This window comes from Rhinatrema bivittatum, chromosome 2, assembly GCF_901001135.1.
Source record: "Rhinatrema bivittatum chromosome 2, aRhiBiv1.1, whole genome shotgun sequence".
Lineage (NCBI taxonomy): Eukaryota > Metazoa > Chordata > Amphibia > Gymnophiona > Rhinatrematidae > Rhinatrema > Rhinatrema bivittatum.
The window spans coordinates 459485044-459508597 of NC_042616.1; the positions used below are offsets into that span (position 1 = coordinate 459485044).

The 23554-nt window shown below is 45.0% G+C and overlaps 1 protein-coding gene across 1 annotated transcript in view; it reads left to right on the top strand.

Annotated features, from left to right (window-relative positions):
• The window catches only part of RBX1 (ring-box 1), a 38602-nt gene extending 18189 nt beyond the window's left edge, over window positions 1-20413 (top strand). The window contains exons 2-5 of the mRNA XM_029590459.1: window positions 10644-10722; window positions 11309-11379; window positions 12836-12921; window positions 20196-20413. Coding sequence (XP_029446319.1) covers window positions 10644-10722; window positions 11309-11379; window positions 12836-12921; window positions 20196-20208 — 249 coding nt within the window. The 3' untranslated portion in view covers window positions 20209-20413. The remainder of the gene's footprint in view (window positions 1-10643; window positions 10723-11308; window positions 11380-12835; window positions 12922-20195) is intronic.
• Window positions 20414-23554: the final 3141 nt, after the last annotated feature.

Consider the following 23554-nt stretch of genomic DNA (forward strand, 5'->3'; position numbering starts at 1 on the left):
ATATAAAAGTAAGTAAGTAAATAAATAAATAAATAAATGATCGGCGCCTGAAGCATTCGACACATGTGCTGTCCACAATGCAGTCTACGCATTCTGCGCCGTCCAAGGCGCCATCGATGCATGCTGAGCCGTCTTTGATGCCACCAATGCATGATGATACTGGGCTGCCATTGGGGCATATTCCATGTTCCCCCTCATGCACCACCATTAAAACACAAAAAGAACACGCATCTTCCGGTGCATTCCTCTCCAGACCCGCGCCATACTTACTCATCTCAATCATCAAAAGCACACAAACACTAAGAATGGCCAACAACATCATTTGTGCACTCTAATCACACCTCTCATTCCCGAGCAATGTACATAGACGAGGATGTTGAATTTTTCTCTGACCTGCCTTCTCCGTCTTCTAAGGTGAGTTCTCAGTGCCAGGTCCATTTATACAAATATGTCCTCAGTGTCCAAGCAGAGAAGCCATTCTCCTGTCTTACAGGAACCATTGTTTAAAAGACACAGGCCTTCAAATATCATTCTACTGTCCAAACAGCCATTAGGTGCACATGCTTATGACATTCTATTAGCAGCATTGCCTACCCGCCCACCTTCCACGGGACACCAAACTCCGACTCATTGGGGCACCTTGGCATCAAAAGCCATGTCTAAAATATCTCAAGCTCTGTCTACCTTCTTCGCAGATCTAGAATCCATGGAAGGAACAAATATTCCACCCATGATTCTCCGCCACTACACAAACTAATATATGATAAAGAAGCAGACTGGCTAAACACAGCCTTACGAGTACACGTTCCACAAAAAACCTCCACTCAGCAAACAAAGCACTACTAACAATCCCTTCAGTAAAGTCAGCAAAATTAACCCAAGTGAGAGAAAGGGCTTTATCATTGGCTGGGCCCATACTATGGAACACGATGCCCCCTGAACTCAGATTACAGAATAATCTTAAAACTTTTAAGAAAAATTTTAAAACATGGCTCTTTAAAAAAGCCTTCACTAAAGAGTGTGGAGGGTAGAGAATGAAAGTACAGGGTAATGCAGATGAGAATGAATTTACTCAACCCTACATTTAAGAAGTAATATCTCAAAGAGATAGTAACTCAATAATATACCTGGACTTGACCAACATTACTCAAATAATGATTTTATTTATGAAATTGTAACCGAACTTTATTGGCACCTGTTAGAATGTACGATATCCTACATTTACTTACCTTAGTCTATGTGCCTATTTGTAAACCGTTGCGATGGTATATAACTTAGCGACGGTATAGAAAAGTTTTTAAATAAATAAAAAAATCTTCCCCTCAAGGGAAATCGACCGCCTCTCGACCAGAAGATATTCCTACGGCTCCAGGTCCAGAACACCCTTATAGCCCGGAATCACCAATTGCATTGGTCTCGTCTCCCAATTCTTCTATGGGCATTCCGTCTGACCCACCGGACACCCTACTCTCCACCAGAGGACCTCACATACTCTAAATTTATTGAGAAAGTGGGGGCACTCCTCAGTGTAAAGACAGGGAAAGTGTCCGACCCCCGTACGGAAACACTTGATATATTGAAGCATTTAGACGTGCTTCATGAACCTATTGCTTTACCACCACATGCAGTTTTAGAAAGCATTCTTCAAAAAATGTGGGAATCGCCTTTTTCCACCCCTTCCACTTCTAGGAAAACGGACAAAATTCCGTATGAGGAACTCACCGGTTTACAACCCGGCTCAGCTTCCTCACAACTAAATTGTAGAATCAGCAATGGCTAAGGCGAAACGTCCTAAACTACACGCCAACAAGCCACCTGGTAAGGACAACAAATATCTGGACGAGTTTGGACGGAAATCATATCATGCAGCAATGTTATCCTCAAAGATAAGTACTCATCAGTTTTATATTACTCAATACCTCTTCAAGTCCTTGCAGAAATTATGACCACTCTGCCTCGCAGAGGACAATTCATTGCCACAACCCTTTACAGATATAGAAGAAGGCTTGCATCATTTACTACACTCAAGTTAAGAAAACTTTGATCCCTCTGCAAGAACCTCCTCAGCAGCAATCGCGGCTCGTTGCCTAGCGTGGTGTGTGCTAGCGTGATAAGGGATGATGTCCACAAATAATTGGCCGATATTCCCTGCAAAGCACACCTTTTTGGAGATCAATTTGCAGAGACTGTTTCAAAATTAAAGGAACAGAACTTAGCAGTAATGTCTCTGACCTAACATACGGATTACCACTCTACGTCAAAGTACAACCAGTCTTATCTGCGTAGACCGTTCACAAGAGGTCATTACCGGCCTTACTTCTCGTTCAGGACACAGCCAAGGTAGTCTTCTTCTCAACCTTCGCAACCTCGTCAACGTTCAAGACAGCAACGTCCTTCCAGACAGGGCTCAGCGCCCCCACAAAAACAGCCTCCAGCTTTTTGAAGCCTGCCAATCCATCATCACCACTACAAATAGGAGGACACCTACAATACTTCCACAACAATTGGGTATCCATCATTTCGGATCGCTGAGTACTGCAAATTATAAAGGAAGGTTACCAATTACATTTTCTAACCTCGCCTCCTCTGCCTCATATACCACTTCTTCGAGGATTCGAGCATCAGATACCAGCTTTAAAAACAGAAGTCTCTGACCTCCTTGTTACAGATCGGGTGGCCTAGGGAGGCCTTGCATTCTGTTACATATCAGGGATGCTTGGGAGTGATCCCAGCTGAGGGGTTTTAGTGTGCCCTTGGGCCTCGGCCCGAGCCCAGGCGAATCCAGGACCGAACCAAGGGTTGGCGGCGTGTCCCAGCATGGGCGAAGACAAGGTCTGACCCTCTGCCAGACCTGCATGCTTCCGGAGCCAACAAGCTGATGTTGGTATATGAACAGTCCTCCGACCATTCCCACCCCTTTTGGACCTGCCGCTTGGTATCGGCAAGAAGCAGCAGGCCGGACTGAGGATGAGGGCAGACCGAGGCCTTGTGACATAGAGGACTCAAGACGAGAAGACATTGGGAGTGGATGAGAATCTTGGAAGACTCTCGACGAGACGAGGAGCTTGGAGGACGAAACAAGAAGCTGGGAAGGTAGATATTGGCACTGTCTCTCAGGGCGCCCTACACAGTCCACCCGCGGGACTGGTCATGGACCACCCTGTCCCACTGCGCGCCCTACACAGCCTGAAGAGGCTGGTCACGGACCATGCGGAGAGCGGGACGAGCGCAGGAAGGGAATCCAGCCGAGGCGAGACTCCAATGACGAAGCCGGTGCCATCTGGAGAACCACAGGAGCTGGCAGATCAGGAGGGCTCGGGAACACAGGAAACAGATCCAGCTGCGACGAGACTCCAATGATGAGATTGTCATCTGGAGGATCACAGGAGCTGGCGTATTATGAGGACTCGAATGACGAAGGAGGGCGGAACCTCAGAAACATCAGAAAGAGTGGAACGTCAGGAAGCGAGACATCAGGAAGCCTGGGCAAGGGACCTCAGGAGGCGAAGACATGGAACACAGGAAGCAGACGAGACATGGAGCTCCAATGATAAACAGAGACCTGACAGAGCGCTGGAAGACAGGAACTTCCAGAAGCGAATTAACTCCGATGCAAAGCAAAGCTGAAATGCAGGAGAAGCCCTTTTATAGGGCTGACACAGGAAACAGTCCTTAGGAGGGGCCCAGGGCATATCCGGCCGAGGGCCCCTTTAATTCTTGTAAGGAGGCGCGGCCGCACGCCTAGGAGCAGGAACAGGAAGCTGTGCAGGACCATGGTCAGCGGCCCTGCACAGACGCCGACGAGGATGAAGCAGGGCTGGGCCGAGGAGCAGGCCCCGACGTCTGCAGCGGCTCCTGCCACTGCAGGAGGAAGCAGAGATGGCTCTGGCCGCCAGGCAAGCCCAGGGATTGCGGCCTCCGGCTGCGACAATGACGCTGGTGTCGGCAGCGGCTCTTGCCGCGAAGAAGCACGGCGGCAGGCCCGCCTTGCCGGAGAGGCAGCCCGAAGTCCACGGCATCTGCCGCGGTGAAGAAGGAGAGCTGACTGCTGCACCAGCCGCGATGGGGAAGGCAGCAGTATGGAGGTGAGGAGCCCTGCTCGCGGGGGAAAGCTCCGCAAGCAGGATTCATGACACTCTCTTCTTAAGCGGATCCATCTAGCTGCTTCCAACTCATCAGATGGATCAAGGATTCTGTTCCCAATACTTCCTCATTCCCAAAAAATCAGGTGGCCTTTGACCCATTCTCGATCTCTTGAACCTCAACAAACATATCCAAAAGAAAAATTGAAGATGACCTCTCTCAAGAACATACTTCCTCTTCTACAACAGAACGATTGGATGTGTTCCATCGATCTGAAGGATGCGTACTCTTACATACTCATGCACCCATCCTCCTGGCGTTTTCCTGTGTTTCCGAATTTAGAACACTCATTACCAATACAAAGTGCTACCATTTGGCCTTTACTCGGCACCCAGAGTGTTCACGAAATGTCTAGCGGTGGTGGTGGCTCATCTCAGACAACAGTCAATCCAAATCTTTCCTTATTTGGACGATTGGCTTCTAGTAGCCTCAAACTCTGTTACACTCAAAGCCCATACGGCTACCACGCTACAATGCCTTCACAATCTAGGATTCATCATTAACTATGAGAAATCTCATCTTCAGCCCACACAACTACTGCAGTTCATTGGAGCAGTGATATACACTGTATGCAACAGAGCTTACCTGCCTCAAGACAGTTCTCACACCCTATTGGGACTAGCACAATATATACACAGTCAAACACGTTCCTCTGCACGACATATGCTCCAACTGCTAGGCCACATGGCAGCAGCCATTCATGTAGTCCCGCACACTAGACTACACGTGCGACAACTACAATGGGCCCTCAAGCACCAGTGGAGTCAATACAAGCAATCCTTATCAACACGGGTAGAAATTACCACAACAATGAAATTAGACATTCGATCGTGGCTCTCCCACTCCAATCTCTCTGCGGGTGCCCCATTCCAGACGCCTCCTTATCAGATGATATTAACCACAAATGCCTCCCGGAAAGGTAGGGGAGCACACCTAACCCTCCTAAAAACTTAGGGTTTATGGTACCCAGAGGAATCGAAACTGCACATAAATCTACTCGAACTGCGAGCAATCTGGAAAGCACACAAACCACCTCCGCTCTATTGGTGGGGAAATGGCTCATGATTTATACGGACAACCAAGTAGCCATGTTTTACATAAACAAAGAAAGCGGGTCTGGTTCATGGACTCTCTGTCGAGAAGCCCTTTGCATACTTCACTGAGCAGAGACGATGAAAGTGTCTCTCCAGGCTACCTACCTTCCGGGACTGGACAACACCACAGCGGACCGCCTCAGCAGAATCTTCCATCCCCACGAATGGATGCTCAATCGGACAGTGGTTGCAGATCTCTTTCACAAATGGGGCTTTCCCACTCTCGACCTATTTGCGACAGAAGACAATCGACAAGTTCTCCGCTTTTGCTCCATCAATACCAGCAAACTTCATTACGCTCCGGATGCGTTTCTCAACCCTATGAACAGAGGGCCTGCTATACGCTTACCCTCCCATTCCTCTTATTTCGAAAACCATTCAAAAATGTATTCAAGATGTAGCAGACATGATTTTAATAGCCCAGCATGGCCAAGACAACCATGGTATGCCTATCTCCTTGGTCTGTCCATAGCCTCCCCAATTCCTCTGGGAAACGATCCAGACCTACTGATACAGGAGGGAGGCGATCTTCTCCACCCGATGCATCGCTCCCTCCACCTGATGGCTTGGAGATTGAATGGCAAGTATTAAGTCACCTCACACTCAGGTCACATAGAGCAGTGGTCCCCAACCTTTTTTGCACCAGGGACCGGCTTCAAGCAAGACCATTTTTCCATGGCCCGGCAGGGTGGGGCAGGGGCGGGGCTTTGGTCATTTGGGGGCGGGGTTATGGAGGGGTTTGGATTTTAGTGCACACTTATCATTTAATTATGACATTTATAATGTGAATGTGACTCAGCACACCATAGGTTCTCGCATGCATGGCACACTGACCCATGATCGTCACGGGGCTAGATGTAAAAGTACAGTTTGTATCCACGGGAACCCCCCTGACCCACAATAATGGATGTAAAGCAGAATTATGACATTCCCCATACAACTCACCCTACAAAAAAGATATTCTGGTTCTGGTGACATCTCAGTAACAGCAACTCAAACTCCTTCTACTTCCAGGCTCAATAGCCCTACTTATGAAAAGACAGCAGTTTACCACCAATGCATGTCCTCTTGAGAAAACACAACAAATAAGACCGATACAAACGCTTACATGCTAGCAAAATATCTCATCTTGGTAACAGACACAGATCCGACCTAACATACTCCCAGGATCTGTAGTAATGCACATAAACTAATTCGCACACAGTTACACCTGTATTATGGAATACACTCAAACAGGAGCAATCCTATCTATGAAAAGGCAGCACTACAAATATTAAATCAGGTCCTAAAAACAGAACTAGCAAGCAGCTAGTTCTGTTGTAAAACTATACTAATAAGCAGAATAAATGTTTCAAAACAGCTATGAACAGAATAACATCCAACAATTAAAAACTCATAAAAACTATTAAACATTCTCCAAACACCAATAAAATATTTCAAAAAAGCAGACATCACACAATTAAAATGGCAGTCAAGAACAGTAAACTTAAAAAGCCACCTTTACTTACCCCCTCCAGCAGCTCTCCTACTCCCCTTCCCTGCAGGCCGTGGCACACACCAGAAGCAGCAGTAGAAGCTAAGCTCTATACTTATGGTCCTCTTCCTTAGTGCCCATGTCTCTCACACACACACCATACTAGTCATGCCCCCATGACCAGTTTCTGTCTCTCACACACCAATCATCTCCCAAACAGTCTTTGGCACACACACACACCAGTCACCTTCCTGAATAGTTTCTCTCATGCCATACACACACACACAGGCTTCCCACTCCCGTGTTCTACTTACATATATGGGCTTCTCACTCTCATAATCACTTTCTCTGTCTCTCTCTCTCACTCACACACATACTCACACTCACTCACTCACTCACCAGTCTCTCACTCCCATGCTTGTTCTCTCCACATGCACAGGCTTCTCATTCCCATAATCACTTTCTTTCTCTCTCTCTCTCTCTCTCTCTCACACACACACCAGTCACCTGATCTCTCTCATGCATACACACACACACAGGCTTCCCACTCCCATGTTCTCTTTCAGATATACAGGCTTCTCCCTCCCATGCTGTGTCTCACACACACCCAGGTTTCTCACTCCCATGCTCACTCTCTTCACCTGCACAGGCTTCTCATTCCCACAATCACTTTCTCTCTGTTACACACACACCAGTCTCTCTCATTTCCATGCTCACTCTCCACATGCACAGGCTTCTCATTCCCTGAATCACATTCTCTCACATTCACACACACCAGTCTTTTTCTCTCACACACACCATCACCTTACCAAGCAGTCTCTCTCTCTCTCATGCATGCACACTCACCCAGGTTTCTCACTCCCATGCTTTCTTTCACACACATCCCCCCCCCCCCCAACACCAGGCTTCTTACTCCCATGCTTTCTCACATACCCAGATTTCTCACTTCCATGCCTTTTCTCTCTCTCACACACACATCAGTCACCTCCCTGACTGTCTCACACTCTCACATACACATCAGTCATCTCCCTGAGCAGTCACTTTCATTGTCTCTCACATACACACACTCATCAGCTCTCTGACCAATCACACACAGGCTGGCTGGCTGCTTCTCTCTCTCTCTCACACTCACTTCCTCCCCCCCGGAGCACAAATGGTAGCTGCAGCAGCCCCCACAGGCCAAGAAAGAAGAATCCCATCGGCCGCGGGAGGCTCATGCTGCTGACTCCTTTCTCAATTACCGGCTGCTTCAACTGCTCGGGGACCGATGCTGCAGCCGCCACTGCTACTTTTCCACGCGGCTCGGCTCTTTCTCCTTCCCGCGTACCGCGTATCACTGCCTGTTCCGGGTCACGAGAGGGCAGGCGCGGGAAGAAGAAAAGGCCAGCCACGGGTGTACAGCTTCTTTTAGCACCGCTGCCGTTCCCACTGGGCTTGAACGTGCTGACAGCCCGGCGGCAACGGCAGCGGGAGAGACCGGGTGCGCGCGACACACCTGCCGGTGCTTGGCGGCGCCGCGGACCGGCAAAAAACTCCCACTGCCCAGTCCCGGTCCGCGGACCGGTGGTTGGGGACCCCTGACATAGAGGATGTTCTTATTTCTTCCAGAAAGCCTTCCACTAGACTTAATTATTAAGGGAAATGGCACCGTTATTCCCAGTGGTGCACTCATAGGAAACTTAACCTTTTCTCGTCAGAGATGACAGAGATTCTTCACTACCTACACACCTCTACCAGTCTGGTCTCGCTACGTCGTCTGTTCGAGTTCATATCAGTGCAATTGCCGCATTCCATCACACTGACAACGGGGTTCCAATTTTGCACCACCCTTTAATCTCCAGATTCATGTGTGGACTGTTGCACTTATGACCACCATCACTAAAGCCTCCAGTCCCTTGGGACTTGAACGTCATTCTAGAGCAATTAATGCTCTCTCAATTCAAACCCCTGGACACTTCCCACATCAAATACCTGACCTGTAAAACAGTATTCCTTGTGGTCGTTACATCAGCACGCAGAGTCAGCGAATTGCAAGCCTTAGTGCATTATCCTCCATACCTAGAGTTCTTTCATGACAAAGTCACCCTTCGACCTCATCCGATGTTCTTACCCAAGGTAGTATCAGCGTTCCACTTGAATCAAACAATTACCCTACCAATTTTCAAACCAAAGCCACATCTACATGATAGGGATCGCCAATTGCATTCACTGGATTGCAAACGGGCTCTAGCTTACTACAAACAGAGAACGGACTCCCAGACTAGACCTTCTCAGCTTTTCCTGTCCTTCAATCCAAATTCTCCAGGACAACCAGTTTCCAAAAGAACAATTGCTAGCTGGTTGTCCCAATGCATCCTGTTTTGCTACACCAAGCGTTCCATTAAGTTGGATAGTAAACTTAAAGCGCATCAGATTAGGCCATGGCCGCATCGGTGGCCCACCTCAGAAAAGTGCTTCTTGGATATTTGCAAGGCAGCAACGTGGTCTTCCTGCATTATTGCCTACAACAACAGTCCACTTCCAATGCTGCACTAGGTTCCACAGTCTTGTCAAACCTCCACCACTGATAATACTGTCTACAACCATAGGGATGGCTGTCCTGAACTTTCTTACAAGCACTAGCAAGACACCATCCATAGCTTGGGACTCCTATACAGCATGGCTAAATCAGCCTGCTATCGACGGGAAAAAGCAAGTTTGCTTACCGTAAACGGTGTTTCCGTAGATAGCAGATGATTTAGCCATGCGTTCCCACCCTCCTCCCTAGACAGTCAAAAAATAAATAAATACGAAAAAAGCGAAGACTTTTGCTACTACGTTCTATCTTGGCTACAAAGAGACTGAGGAGGAGCTGGCTGATTTGCGTGGGAACACACCACGCAGCTGCACAGAGTTCAAGCTGTGTGACTCACTGAGGGAAGCTCCGCCTATGAGGGTCGCGACGTGCACCCATATAGCATGGCTAAATCATCTGCTATCTATGGAAACACCGTTTATGGTAAGCAGACTTGCTTATCAGTCACCTATGCATGTTATAATATGTTCTGTATACATTGCTTCCACAAGTTTTGGGAAATGTAAATTGTGCTAGGATTCCTTTATTTTCATATACAGAAGATGGATAGTTCCCTCTCCCCTCACCTTCTGTCCATTATTTTTTTTAAGTTTTTCCATTTCCTATCATCTTTTCCCTCTTTGCATCTCCCTTCTCTGTTCTCCCTTAACCTCTTAACTTTTTTGATCCCTCTCCCCAGATTCTTCATTTCTCAAAACTTCTTTACTCTCTTGCTTCATTTCTCTTTTCCTGTTTTGTCCTCAGAGTTCAGTATATTTCCCCCCTCCCTGCAGTATATCCTTGATAGTCATCCTCCTCCTGCTGTCTTTTTGGGTTTTTTTCTTTACACACTATTCCCCAAGGATTATATGGTTGTCATTCCTAAGGATGTAGGTTGTATGTTAGGCAGCAGGCTAAGAATTAAAAAGCAAAAACAATGTTTATTGATTACGCCACTGGTGAAAATGCATTATTGCATCATAGTTTGGTCAGTGATGTCGCTAAATGTTGGCCCAAGTGATGAACACAAAATGGAAAGTGAATATGCACTCAAAAAGGTCCCAGGGGGTGTGGCATAAAAATTGAGTCGACCTTTTTCAAATAGGTGACCGTTTCTTCAGAAAAGCTAGTCTAGTCTGACAACTCCAGTTGTGTGGATTTCACTATACTGATTGTTGTCCCTCCCAATGCAACTTGTGCGAAACACAGAATGTCAAGGGATCTATTTCTCACTGGAATTTTCAATGAATATCTTTTCTGAATAAATAGTCCCTTATTTGAGAGAAGAAGGCTCTTAATTTTTATGCCACACCTCCTAGCCCAAGTGATGATGATACATGAAGATGAAAAGAAGCCCTGTTTCTTTTTTTATTTACAGTGGAATGCTGTTGCTCTTTGGGCCTGGGATATCGTGGTTGATAACTGTGCCATTTGCAGGAACCACATCATGGATTTGTGTAAGTAATGGGCCTAATCATTCTCTTCTTTGCACTGCTTAAGTTCTATCCCAGTGCTACTGTGACTTTTAAGTATGCTGGGATTTGTAGTGTTGATTTTGAGAGCATGAAAAGCAAGTTTATACATTTTTGCTTAGTAATCGGAGTTGCTAAAAAAAAAAAAAAGGTACCTGGGATTCTTTTCAGAATATAAAATGTGCTCTTTCTACCAAACCATCTCTAGAGTTCCCTTGGTTCTACTTAAGCTGTTATTGTAAGAATAATTTTGATTGTAAGGTAAATATGCTGATTTTCTTGAAACATTTCTGAATTGGGTGAAGAACTCATGTTTTTCCTGATTCTTCATCTTTGTAGTGCTCTCTGATCCCTCTTTTTTTTGTTTTTGGACTTTCACTGGCTATTTTAATGACTATTTTTCCCCTTTCACTTCCCTCACACTCACACAGACCAACTACTGCAGTGCCTGAGTAAAATGTGGTTCTGCCAAGAGCTACCTGTAAAAAAAATGCCTTGCCTTCATGCCTTCCCTGGCACTGAACCTCATAGTCGGGCTTCCTGCATCTCACTGTTTTCTTTGTTCCCCCAGGTATAGAGTGTCAAGCAAATCAAGCATCAGCCACTTCAGAGGAATGCACTGTTGCATGGGGTGTCTGCAATGTAGGTGAACTTATTTCATCTATTGCCCTTTGTAAAGATTGTAATTGTTTCTTAAACTTGGAAATACAGGGATGAGCCAGACACATCAATAATTGTGCAAATATATTACAGAAGTAGACTTGGAGGCGTCTGAAATTTGGTCTGAGCTCATGGTGATATCCTGTTTCTGTCCCAGAGCCTGCCATTGAGAAATCTTAAGAGTGGCTACATATGTAACTCACACAGGTATATTGTGCAGGTTAGAAAAAAAATACATACCGTATTTTTTGCTCCATAAGACGCACTTTTTTTCACCCAAAAGTGGGGGGAAAATGTCTGTGCGTCTTATGGAGCGAATATAAAAAAAAACGTTAAAAATCTAACAAAACCCCCACCCCCTCCTGACCCCCCCCAAGACCTGCCATAAGTCCCTGGTGGTCCAGTGGGGGTCCAGGAGCGGTCCGGGAGCAATCTCCTGGACTTGGACCGTCGGCTGCCAGCAATCAAAATGGCGCCGACGGCCCTTTGCCCTTACTATGTCACAGGGGCCACTGCTGGCATTGGTCGACCCCAGTGACATAGTAAGGGCAAAGGGCCGTCGGCGCCATTTTGATTGCTGGCAGCCGACGGTCCAAGTCCAGGAGATTGCTCCCGGACCGCTCCTGGACCCCCACTGGACCACCAGGGACTTATGGCAGGTCTTGGGGGGGTCAGGAGTGTGAGGAGTTGTATTTAATTAATTTGGCAGGTCTTGGGGGGGTCAGGAGGGTGGGGGGTTGTTAATTTAAAGGGTTGGGAGGGGGTTTGGGGGGGTTTCCCACAGAATTAGAAAGACAAAAGTTTTCTGATCTGGGGAATGGACCGAAATGGCCCTCCCCAGACCCGAAAACCAAATGGGGAGAAGAAAAATGTTATGCACTCCCCTAATTTGCTCCATAAGACGCACAGACGCCCGGGGACAGAGCCGGTTTAGCACAATTTTTTTTTTTTTTTTTAAATTTCCCCCCTCTGAATCCTAGGTGCGTCTTATGGTCAGGTGCGTCTTATGGAGCGAAAAATACGGTAAGTGGAAAATTTAAAGAACAAATAAACACATAAGATGTGGTAGGCAAGGAAACATTCTCCATGACTTTTCCCTGAGACCAGTGTTTACTTTCTTGGTTCTCATTGCATTAAAGGGAATAGGAAATGTATTTCTTCTGGGGGATGACTGGCTAATCCAGATGTGTATCATGGCATTCAAGGCCTATATCAGAGCACTATAGCATGGACAATGTGAGATGAAGAATATTGACGTGTATGGGTAAATAATGGCATGGCATAAGGTATGAAAGCTGTAAGTAGTCACAGAGTAGAGAAAGCTTTATAGTTGATGTAGTGAAGAAAGATAGTGGGTTAAGTGTCAATTCCTCAGGATTCAAGGAGCTGAAGTAAGATGAAGAATTCTCCTGTTATGTGACTCCTCTTCCTTTTCCAGCATGCATTCCACTTTCACTGCATTTCCCGCTGGCTAAAGACTCGGCAGGTGTGCCCGCTGGATAACCGAGAGTGGGAGTTCCAGAAGTATGTATATCCTGCAATTTGTGCAACCTACTTCTCAGAATATATCTATATATCTAGAGAGAGAGAGATACATATATACAGTCAGCAGATTTGTGAGGATTACAAATAACACACAGCTTATTCCAAACAGTATGTTTATTTAGAACCAGTATGCTCTTAAAGTAAATTTTCATTATTTCTCTGCATTTTTTGTAAAATAAAATTAAAAACTGAAAAAAGCTGTTTGCATAAATGTTTAACCCCTGTTCTGTGGAAGCTTCAAACCCCATCCCAGCAGTGAAGTGTGGGGGTGGCAATATGTTGTAGGGATGCTTTTCCTCAGCAGGGACTGAGCATCTTGTTAAAATTGATGGATGGTGCAACCTTACAGACAGATACTTAGCACAACCTGCTTCAGCCTGCTAAAAAAATAAAACTTGGGAAAAAGTTCACCTTTCAGCATGACAATGATCCCAAGCATACGGGCAAAGCAACACGAGTGGTTGAACAACAAAAAGGTGACTGTTCTTCAATGGCCAAGTCAAAGTCCAGATCTCACTCCAAACGAGAATCTGTGGCACTATTTGAAAGCTGCAGTCCATAAGCATCATCCAACCAACCTGAACAACCAAATCTGCCAGGAAGAATGCGCAAAAACTGCTCCCAAACAGTGTGCAAAGCTGGTAGAAACTTACCCCAACAGAATTAAAGCTGTTATTGCAGCAAAAGGTGGTTCTACAAAGTACTAGTCTGAAGAGGTTCAATTCTTATGCAAGTAGCATTTTTCGGTTTTTAATTTTATTTTTCAAAAAATGCAGAGAATAATGAAATGTGACTTTGAAAATGGGACTTTAAGAGCATACTGGTCTGCAATCAACATACTGCCTGGAACACTCTCTTTTTTTTAAGTGTCATTTGAAATCCATGCTATTCTGCTGAAGCAAAACAGGACTTTTATTTGTAGCGATGTCCCCTTTTAGTATCTGTGTACAGATACAGTCACAAATTCAAAGCCCTGATATACTGTAAGATCAGTCAGACTCACAGTATCCACTGGTCTAAGATCTGATTGAAGTACAACTTGCATGGCCTTTCAGTGAGCTGTGCTAGCAGTCAACCAAAATTTCTCCCTAACTGGATGTTGGCCTACTATTGCAACCAAAAAACAAAATTGGCTGGTAAGCTGGAATGAGAAAACTGCTCCGCCAGCATATTAATTTCTCTGCTTTGTGACCAGCAAGTCTTCACAATTTGGCTCATTAGCCTCCTCTTTCAGTAGAATATAAGATGAGTTAACATAAGACAGCTCCCACTGATTCTTAATGAGATTAAATTTCCTCAGCTGCTTGATTTTTAATTTCTACTATAATTTTTAATTTTATGCTGTAAACTGCATGTAAGACTTTTTTAGATAAATGTTTTTATGCCAGTTTATTGTAATACTTTTTTGTAACTAGCAGTTACTCAGGGAGGTTCTCACCTGACAGGACATTAGGGCTGCTCACTCAAAGGATCTGAAAGTTGTTCTAAAATAGTTTCCTTGTACATACCTAGATCAGTCCAGACCAGTGGGTTATGCACTCCCACCAGCAGATGGAGTCAGAGAGCAAAGCTTCAAGGCACTGGTATCCCAAGTGTGCCACCTGCAGCTCATCAGTATTTCTCTGCAGATGGTGGTCGTGTATACCTGCAGCTCTGTATGAGGCAGATTTTTCTTGCTCAATGAGGTGCTAGGTTCAGTGTCTGGGCCATCCCTCAGGTAGAGCCGAGCGAACGGGGGGGTTGGTTACCCCTGGCGGTGCTAGCCCGTGTGGTTCCAGGTCCCCTGATAGCCAAGGGACTGGCTCCCTCAGTGACCCCCACAGTGTCTGCGGTACAGGGAAGTAGCCTCTTTGGGGATATTTTTCTATTATTCTTAGCTTAAGCTTTATTTTTTTCTGTTACTAGAAGTTAAAGGTTTTGTAAAAAAAAAAAAACAAAAAAAACCTCCAAGTTCCCTGTTCACTGCGGCTCCCGGGGTAAATCAGTCTGCCTGGTGGTGCAGAGCCAGGCAGACCCCTGAAGAGGAGGGAAGAGCGTTTCAGCTCAGGTAAGAACCTCTGAGGACATTTTTAGGCTCCCTGCCTCAGTTTTACCTCCGGCTCCGGAGCTGTTTTTACCGCGGTGGCCATTTTGTTTTTTGACCTCCCATGCGTCTCCCCAGCGTTCCTGGGGCCGATTTTTCACGGGGTTTTGGGTGGGGGTCACCAGGTCTGGGTGGCAGCACCTGTTTTCTGTTGTGTGTCCCGGCCGTGCTAGGCCCGCGCCCGGGCCTGCTCACCTCTCTCTTTCTTTGGCGGGACCCGGTCCTTCCTCCCCTGCTGCCGTGGCAAGCCGCCTGCGTCCCCAGCGTCCAGCCCCGGTCTCTCGAGCTCCCTCATGCTCCTCTGCCTCCCAGGCCTCGCAGCGCGGCCCACGCCGGGGTTCGGTGTCCTCCTCCACATTTGCTCCGCCCCTAGGTGTGAGCGCACGTCCCTTTAAAGGGACCAGAGGTGGTTTCGGTCAGGGAACCAGAACTGGGAAGCCTGCCCACTGAAATCAGGCCCGCCCACTCCTCAGATGAGATGATCGGAGGCAGGTTGTCCCAATTTTACGAGGAATGGGCCAGGATCACCTCCGATCGCTAGGTGTTGGAGGTGGCAAAAGAAGGTTACATCTTAGAATTTTCTCGGCCTCTCATGCCGGCCTTTGTGGAAATCGCGATGCGTTTCCCACAACAAGCAAGCCATGATAGAAGACACTCTACAAAGATTGCTGGCCCTGAAGGCGATTGTCCCCGTGCCGTCCAAGGAACAGGGGAGGGGACGGTACTCCATTTATTTCGTGGTTCCCAAAAAGGAGGGCACTTTCCGACCCATCCTGGACCTACAGAAGGTGAATTGCTGCTTGATGGTGCCCAGTTTTCAAATGGAAACACTTCGAACAGCACTCGCCAGAGATTCCTACGATTAAAGATCCTGGGTCAGCATTTTCAGTTCCGGGTGCTGCTGTTCGGATTGGCAGCGATCCGTGCACCTTTACCAAGGTGATGGTCATGGTAGTGGTGACCCTCCAGAAGGAAGGGATAATGGTCCATTCTTACCTCGACGATTGGCTGATTCGAGTCAAGTCGGAAGAGGAAGGTGAGCAGATGGTTCTTCGTGTGATCCATTGTCTCCAGTCCCTAGGCTGGGTAATCAACGAAACGAAAAGTCATCTGACTCTGTCACAGTGTCTGGAGTATTTGGGAGTTTGTTTTGACACCCTCCAGGGCAGGGTGTTTCTCACAAACGACAGGATGTACAAATTGCAGCAACAAGTGCGTCTTTTGTTACAGCTTCCAATTCCCAGAGTGTGGATTTATCTACAAGTTCTGGGGTACATGGCTTAGACGTTGGAATTGGTGCCTTGGGCCTGAGACCTTTGCAGAGAGATCTACTATCGCGGTGGGACCCAGTGTCTGAGCAATGCCAGTTGCCCCTGCCTTTGTCTCAGCGAATCAGGTCCAGCCTGCAGTGGTGGCTGTCGGAAGACAACTTACAGAAGGGGATGCCCCTCGAAGTCCTGGATTGGGTGATCGTGACAACAGATGCGAGCCTTCAAGGCTGGGTAGCAGTGTGCCTCTGTCAGCGACGCAGGGAACCTGGTCCTTACCCGAACGTTCGTGGTCTATCAATCGCCTAGAGACAAGGGCAGTCCACAAAGCGTTGTTGGCATTCCAGTCCCTGGTGCAGGGGAGAATGGTTCGAATCTTCTCGGACAACGCCACCACTGAGGCATATTTCGATTGCCGGGGAGGAACCAGGAGTCTGGCTGTGGCACAGGAAGCACACCTCCTCTTCGCTTGGGCCAAGCTTCATCTGGAAGGCATCGCAGCCTCTCACATAACAGGCGTGGACAACATGCAGGCGGACTTCCTCAGTTGTCAACAGCTGGATCCCGGGGAGTGGGAACTATCCCGAGAGGGTTGGAATTACATTGGGAAGTTCCCCAACTGGACCTCATGGCGACCAATGTCAACGCCAAGGTGGACTGGTTCTTCAGCCGAAAGAAGGAAATCGGGGTGGTAGGAGTAGACACCCTAGTCTGCAAGTAGCCAACCGGAATCCTCCTGTATGCCTTTCCTCCATGGCCCCTGATTGGGCACGTTCTCCGGCGCATAGAGGACCATCCCGGCTCGGTAATTCTGGTGGCACCGGAGTGGCCGCAGTTTGCGGACCTGGTACGGTTGGCGACAGATGGCTCACTACGCCTAGCTCATCTGCCGAACCTCCTGTGAAAAGTCTATTTATTTGGATCGGGAGGATCACTTCTCTCTCGCAGGCTGATGTTTGAGAGGCGGCAGTTACGGATGAAAAGTTATTCGGAACAGGTGATTTCCACCCTGCTTCACTCCAGGTGGCCCTCGACGTCTATGGCATACACTCGAGTGTGGAAACTGTTTGAAGTCTGGTGTGACCAGCAGGGTGTAATGCCGTTTTCTGTGACCTTTCCTCAGGTCTTGGGGGTTTTTGCAGCAGGGATTATCTAAAGGTTTGGCTTATAGTTCCCTGCGTGTTCAGGTTTCGGCCCTGGGATGTTTCCTAGGATGGGTAGGTGGAAGGCCTCTAGCCAACCACTCGGACATTGCCATTTCCTCAAAGGGGTGAAGCACCTTCGTCCTCCTCTTCGTAAGTTATGCCCTGAGTGGAATCTCAATCTGGTATTGAGGGTGCTTCGTGATCCCCCTTTTGAGCCTCTGGGACACGCTTCCATAAAGGACCTCACCTTGAAGACAGTGTTCTTGGTGGCCATCTGTTCCGCGAGGCATATTTCAGAATTACAGGCTCTTTCCTGTAGGGATCCCTTCCTTTGCAACTCAGGTGATAGGGTGTCCCTGCGCACAGTCCCTTCCTTTTTGCAGAAAGCGGTGTCTGCCTTTCATGTTAATCAGTCCGTGGAGTTACCCAGAGTCCCTGATTGGGCTCGTGACCCCACTATGGAAGAGATCTTCATCTGTTAGATGTCCGCCGGGTTCTCCTTTAGTGTTTGACAGTCACTAACTCTTTTCGAAAATCGGATCACCTTTTTGTGCTCTTTGGAGGTCCAAAGAAGGGTGAAAAGGCATCTAAGGCATCCTTGGCTCGCTGGCTGAAGGAAACAATTTGCTTGGCCTACATCGGGAGGGGTCACCCTGTCCCAACTGGTTTGAAAGCTCACTAGACGAGAGCGCAAGCGGCTTCTTGGGCGGAGTGTCAGTTGTTGTCGCCTGAGGAGATTTGTAGAGCCGCAGTCTGGTCTTCCCTGCATACCTTCTCAAGGCATTATCGTCTGGATGTTAGGGATCTTGCGAGCGGGTCTTTCGGGTTCCCGCCCGGTGTAATGTGGCTTTGGTATATCCCACTGGTCTGGACTGATCTGGGTGTGTACAGGAAAGGAAAATTGGTTCTTACCTATTAATTTTCGTTCCTGTAATACCTCAGATCAGTCCAGGATCCCGCTTGGGTGCTACTGCCGAAAGACTGATTTACCTAACGGTTAGCTGCTGTACATAGGGAATCTATCTGAATGATTCTATAATATTTTGGTTTTTGTTATAAACCATGGTTCAAACCTGATTTTCTGATATTGGGGTCGTTTTGTTTCGGACCCTTGAGGGAGTTTTTTCCTATTCACACTTGTTTCGGGAATTAGATGGGTTTTTTGTCAATTATACTTTGCTTGGTTTTCGATTAAATACTGATGAGCTGCAGGTGGCACACTTGGGATACCAGTGCCTTGAAGCTTTGCTCTCTGACTCCATCTGCTGGTGGGAGTGCATAACCCACTGGTCTGGACTGATCTGTGGTATTACAGGAACAAAAATTAGCAGGTAAGAACCAATTTTCCTTTTCTGTGCCTCACAGATGCAGAATATGAGAGACTCCTTTTACTAGGATTGTGAAGGAGTTGAGATGTGTTCAAACCTAGTTTTATGAAACCTGGTAGCAAACATTATGGAACCCAAAGATAATCAAAATGATTTTTCAGAAAATAAACAACCTCAGAAAGTCTTGCAATAGAGAAAGAATATGGAAAAATTGCTAGAATAAAGTCTTATCCCAAAATTGAAAACAACTTACATAATCCTAACCATTTGTCATATGGACCATTAATCGCAGAAACTAATGTATTAGCTAGTAGCTAACCACTTAGTTTGAATTTAGGACTTATGATTAAATACTATTTTAACTACATATAAAACTTATATTAATGAAAATTTGAGACATAGTACAAGTACTTAGCTAGTACAAAAATCAACTAAGTCTAATAAAATGTGACCCGAATACTTAGCTTGTACAAAAGTCAACATTAGAAGTCCAGCTGGAATAAAATCAACTTAAAAGTAAAAATGCGACTTTGAGCCATGTTTCGCTAAACGTTGCCTCAGGGAACACTTCATAAATGGCTAGCAGGGCATGTAGTTTGTTTGTCTCTTCTACAGAAACAAGTACAATGCAAATGTAAATATCCAAGCAAATAAACCATTGATAAGTAAACATCAGTATCTTTACAATTTGGGATCTAGTCACATACCATTTGTCAATAGTACCTGCAATGATCAGTTACCAAACTGGAAGAATGGTGTTAAAAAGATTTGGTTCAGCAGATGGCGGAGAGTAAAACATGATAAAAAAAAAACCTGAAAAAAGTATGTGGGAAAGGAAGTCTTGTTGCAAATTTATTGCACCCTGGTTTCCCAGAAAATTGTCATGAGAATATGTTCTAATTGATCTCCAAATCTTCAGGTGAAATAAATTGCACTATGGTTGTTGACAACTGATTACTAATCTCCATGTAGCTCCAACTCTCTCAAGATCTGTGGTCTTAGGATTATATGATGGGTTTATCTTCTAGTATCTCTGTACCCTTTTTAATTCAAAACCATGATGCAGTGTACTGTAAAGATGTGCTGTTTTGTGTTGCACCATGCAAACAGATGCTTCGTTTGTTTATATTCTTTGTAGAATGCCTGAATGAGAATGAAACATGCTAACATTTCAGATGCAGCTCCGCCACTGAACCCATTACAAGTGTGTAGCTGAATTTCTGGTCCACATTCCTTGCCTGTAACTTTGAAAGCTTATGTTTAGAAGTCTGGCACCATAAATCTAATCCCTTCATTTCCAAGTGTGCTATTTTTGCGACTTGACTTTTTGCCTTCAATAAATTAGGTAAATCATTGATCCTATAAAAGACTTAAAAAAATCTTTTTTTTTTTTTTTCTTTTTTTCTTTTTTTTTCTTCCCCTCTTGCAGGTATGGGCACTAGAGACTGGGAACACATCTAGCTTACATTATGGCTGTAGTCTATCCTGGCAGTGGAAAAAGGAAAAACTTTACAGGATTTTTTTCCTGCATATCATAAATAGCTTTTTTCTTCTCTTTTGAGTTTTTTTGTTTGTTTTGTAAATGCAAGACATATTGTGATTTTTTTTTTTTTCTGTTTAAGTAAAATGTTTGGTTTGATGTACTTAGCTTTTGAATTGTGTGTGTTCTTCCTCATTCAGTTTACTACAGAGGGAATATTAACCTGAGATTTTGCAGTTCTATCTTTTTACAAAAAATAGGGAACCCTAATATTCAAAGGTGTATAATCACAAAGTACTACACAAGAACACCAGAGTGAGGAAAATCCATAAAGAATATAAGACCATCAGAAGAATAATGAGCTCACTAATATTCACTTAGTAGTGGTTATCCAATGTTCTGAATCATACACTGCCACTTAAATGACTTGTGGCTCTATCTTTTAATCATAGGTCTTGTAAACATAATATTTAAAAAAAAAAAAAAATTTTCTTCCATATAAAATGTCCTTGTATTAATTGAAACAATGGTCACTTATCTTTTCAATTTTTGCAGCAAAGTCCATAAAGAGAGCGATCTACAAACCCCCTTGCTGAGCCAGACATGATTTGTGTTTTGGTTTTTTTCTTCTTCCTCGGGGGCAGCTTATTCAGGCAATAGTAAGGCTCAAAGAGTCAACTGCAATATACAATAGGTTTTACCAAATATCGAAGTTAAAGGAAATTTTTCAAAAAGCAAAACACTTATTTTCTTTTCTAATAACTTTCTTACAGAGCAATTCAACTTCATAGTTTCCATGTGGTTGTTATGCATTGGCCTCTGAACCTGCCATCTTTGGTTTTAAACTTATTATTCAGTTCCTGATACTAAACTGGCCAATGGTAATAAAATATTTGAAAAACTGGCCAATAAAAATGACAGTCATTGCATTACCCAATATTTAAAAAAAAACAACAAAAAACCTATATTTGAAAAGTTTGAAACTTTTTTTAAATTAAAAATTCACTCATTGAAAACAGTAACCAAAATATCTGAAAAAGTGTAAAAAAAAAAAAAAAGCAAGATTATTATTTTACAGAGTTCTAAATTAAGGATGCCTATTCCACAACGTCATTCATTCCCATGGTGTTGACTCCTCTCCAAGCATAAAGGTCATAATGCCTCTGTATCGCTCCATGGTGAGACAGCACCTTGAGTACTGTGTACAATTCTGGTCGCTGTATCTCAAAAAAGATATAGTTGTGATGGAGAAGGTACAAAGAAGGGCGACCAAAATGATAAAGGGAACTGAACAGCTCCCCTATGAGGAAAGGCTGAAGAAGTTAGGGCTGTTCAGCTGGAAAAGAGAAGGCTGAGGGGGGGATATGATAGAGGTCTTTAACAAAAACTTTAAATAAATAAATTAAAATAAAAGATCATGAGAGGTCTTGAAAGAGTAGATGTGAATCGGTCATTTACACTTTCGGATAATAGAAGGACTAGGGGGCATTCCATGAAGTTAGTAAGTAGCACATTTAAGACTAATCAGAGAAAATTCTTTTTTACTCAATACACAATAAAGCTCTGGAATTTGTTGCCAGAGGATGTAGTTAGTGTAGCTGGGTTCAAAAAAGGTTTGGATAAGTTCTTGGAGGAGAAGTCCATTAATCGCTATTAATCAAGTTTTACTTAGGGAATAGCCACTGCTATTAATTGCATCAGTAGCATGGGATCTTCTTGGTATTTGGGTAATTGCCAGGTTCTTGTAGCCTGGTTTGGCCTCTGTTGGAAACAGGATGCTGGGCTTGATGGACTCTTGGTCTTACCCAGAATGGCAATTTCTTATGTTCTTAAAAGGACTGCATGTGCACCCATAAACATGCGTATCTCTCCACGTGCAGAAATACGCAATATTTTATAACCTATGCGCCTAAGTTATAAAATAATCCTCATGCGCATGTCTGCAGCTGTTCACACATACCTTACATGTGCCACTTTGTTACAGCTCCTTGTTAGGTGCAGGAGTCTGCAGAACATTGGGGAGGGAGAGAGAGAGAGATCGAATGCCTCTTTATAGGGCTCAGTCTGTTACTCTCTATATGGACCATTGTAAGGGGACACTGATTCGGGGTGAGTTTTCAGGAGGTGGGTTAGGTGGGGTGTTACAGACACACATTCAGAGATATGCATTGTAAAATTGACATCATTAAAGAAGTTTTGACCTTATAAGTGATGAAAATTCTAAAAAGAGTTGATTTGTACATTGTACTCTCTGCTAGCTGCATTTTATAAATCAACTCCTTTTCATTATTTATAAGGTCTAAAAGTCTTTAATGGTGTCAATTTTACAATGGATACCTCTGAATGTGTCTGTAACCCACCTCCTGAAAACTCACCCCGAATCAAAGTGCCTTCTTACAATGGTCCATATATAGAGTATCAGACTGAGCCCTATAAAGAGGCTCTCCCTCTCCCTCTCTTCACCAGACTCCTGCACCTAGCAAGGAGCTGTAGCAAAGTGTGTAACATATGCACACTAGCTGAGGAAAATTTGGCGTTACAAGCGTCACTGCTGGCCCCGCCTCTGGAATGCCCATGCCCTGTCCCTTTTCCACCTACTTTTTCGGGGCACACATACCTCAATGTACATGTGCCGTTTCCAGCTTTTTAAATTCAAGCTCCTGTGTGGCCCACTTATGTGTGTTTGTGGCCGATTTTTGTGCTGCAAGACTTTTAAAATCTACCTTTTTACAGCGTTTATTTTTGTGACCATAAAGTTAAATTTTGGTCTCATCTCACCAAATTTTTTTTGTTCCAGAGGTTTTGAGGCTTTTCTAGATGCTGTTTGGCATATTGATAATGAGCTGTTTTGTGGCATTGGTGCAGCAATGGCTTTTTTTCTGGCGACTCTACCATGAAGCCCATTTTTGTTCAAGTATCTCCTTATTGTGCATGCTGAAACACCCACACCACTTTTGTTTCAGAGACTCCTGTATTTCGGTAGAGGTTGCTTGTGGATTTTTCTTTGTCCCAACAGATTTTCCTGGCAGTTGTCTGAAATCTTTCTTGGTCTGGCTTGGTATTAACTGAACCCATAGTTTTTCACTTCTTTGATTAGAGTTTGAACAGTACTGACTGGCATTTTCAAATCTTTGGATATCTTTTTATATCCTTTTTCCGATGTATAAAGTTGAGCTACCTTTGCTCAGAGATCCTTTGACAGGTCTTCTGACTGCAGGTATTCCTGGATTCACAAGGATTCCAGAATTGCTAAGTGAATTTTTACTATTTAATATATATTTGAGTCTAGTATAGAAGTTGTGTATAAT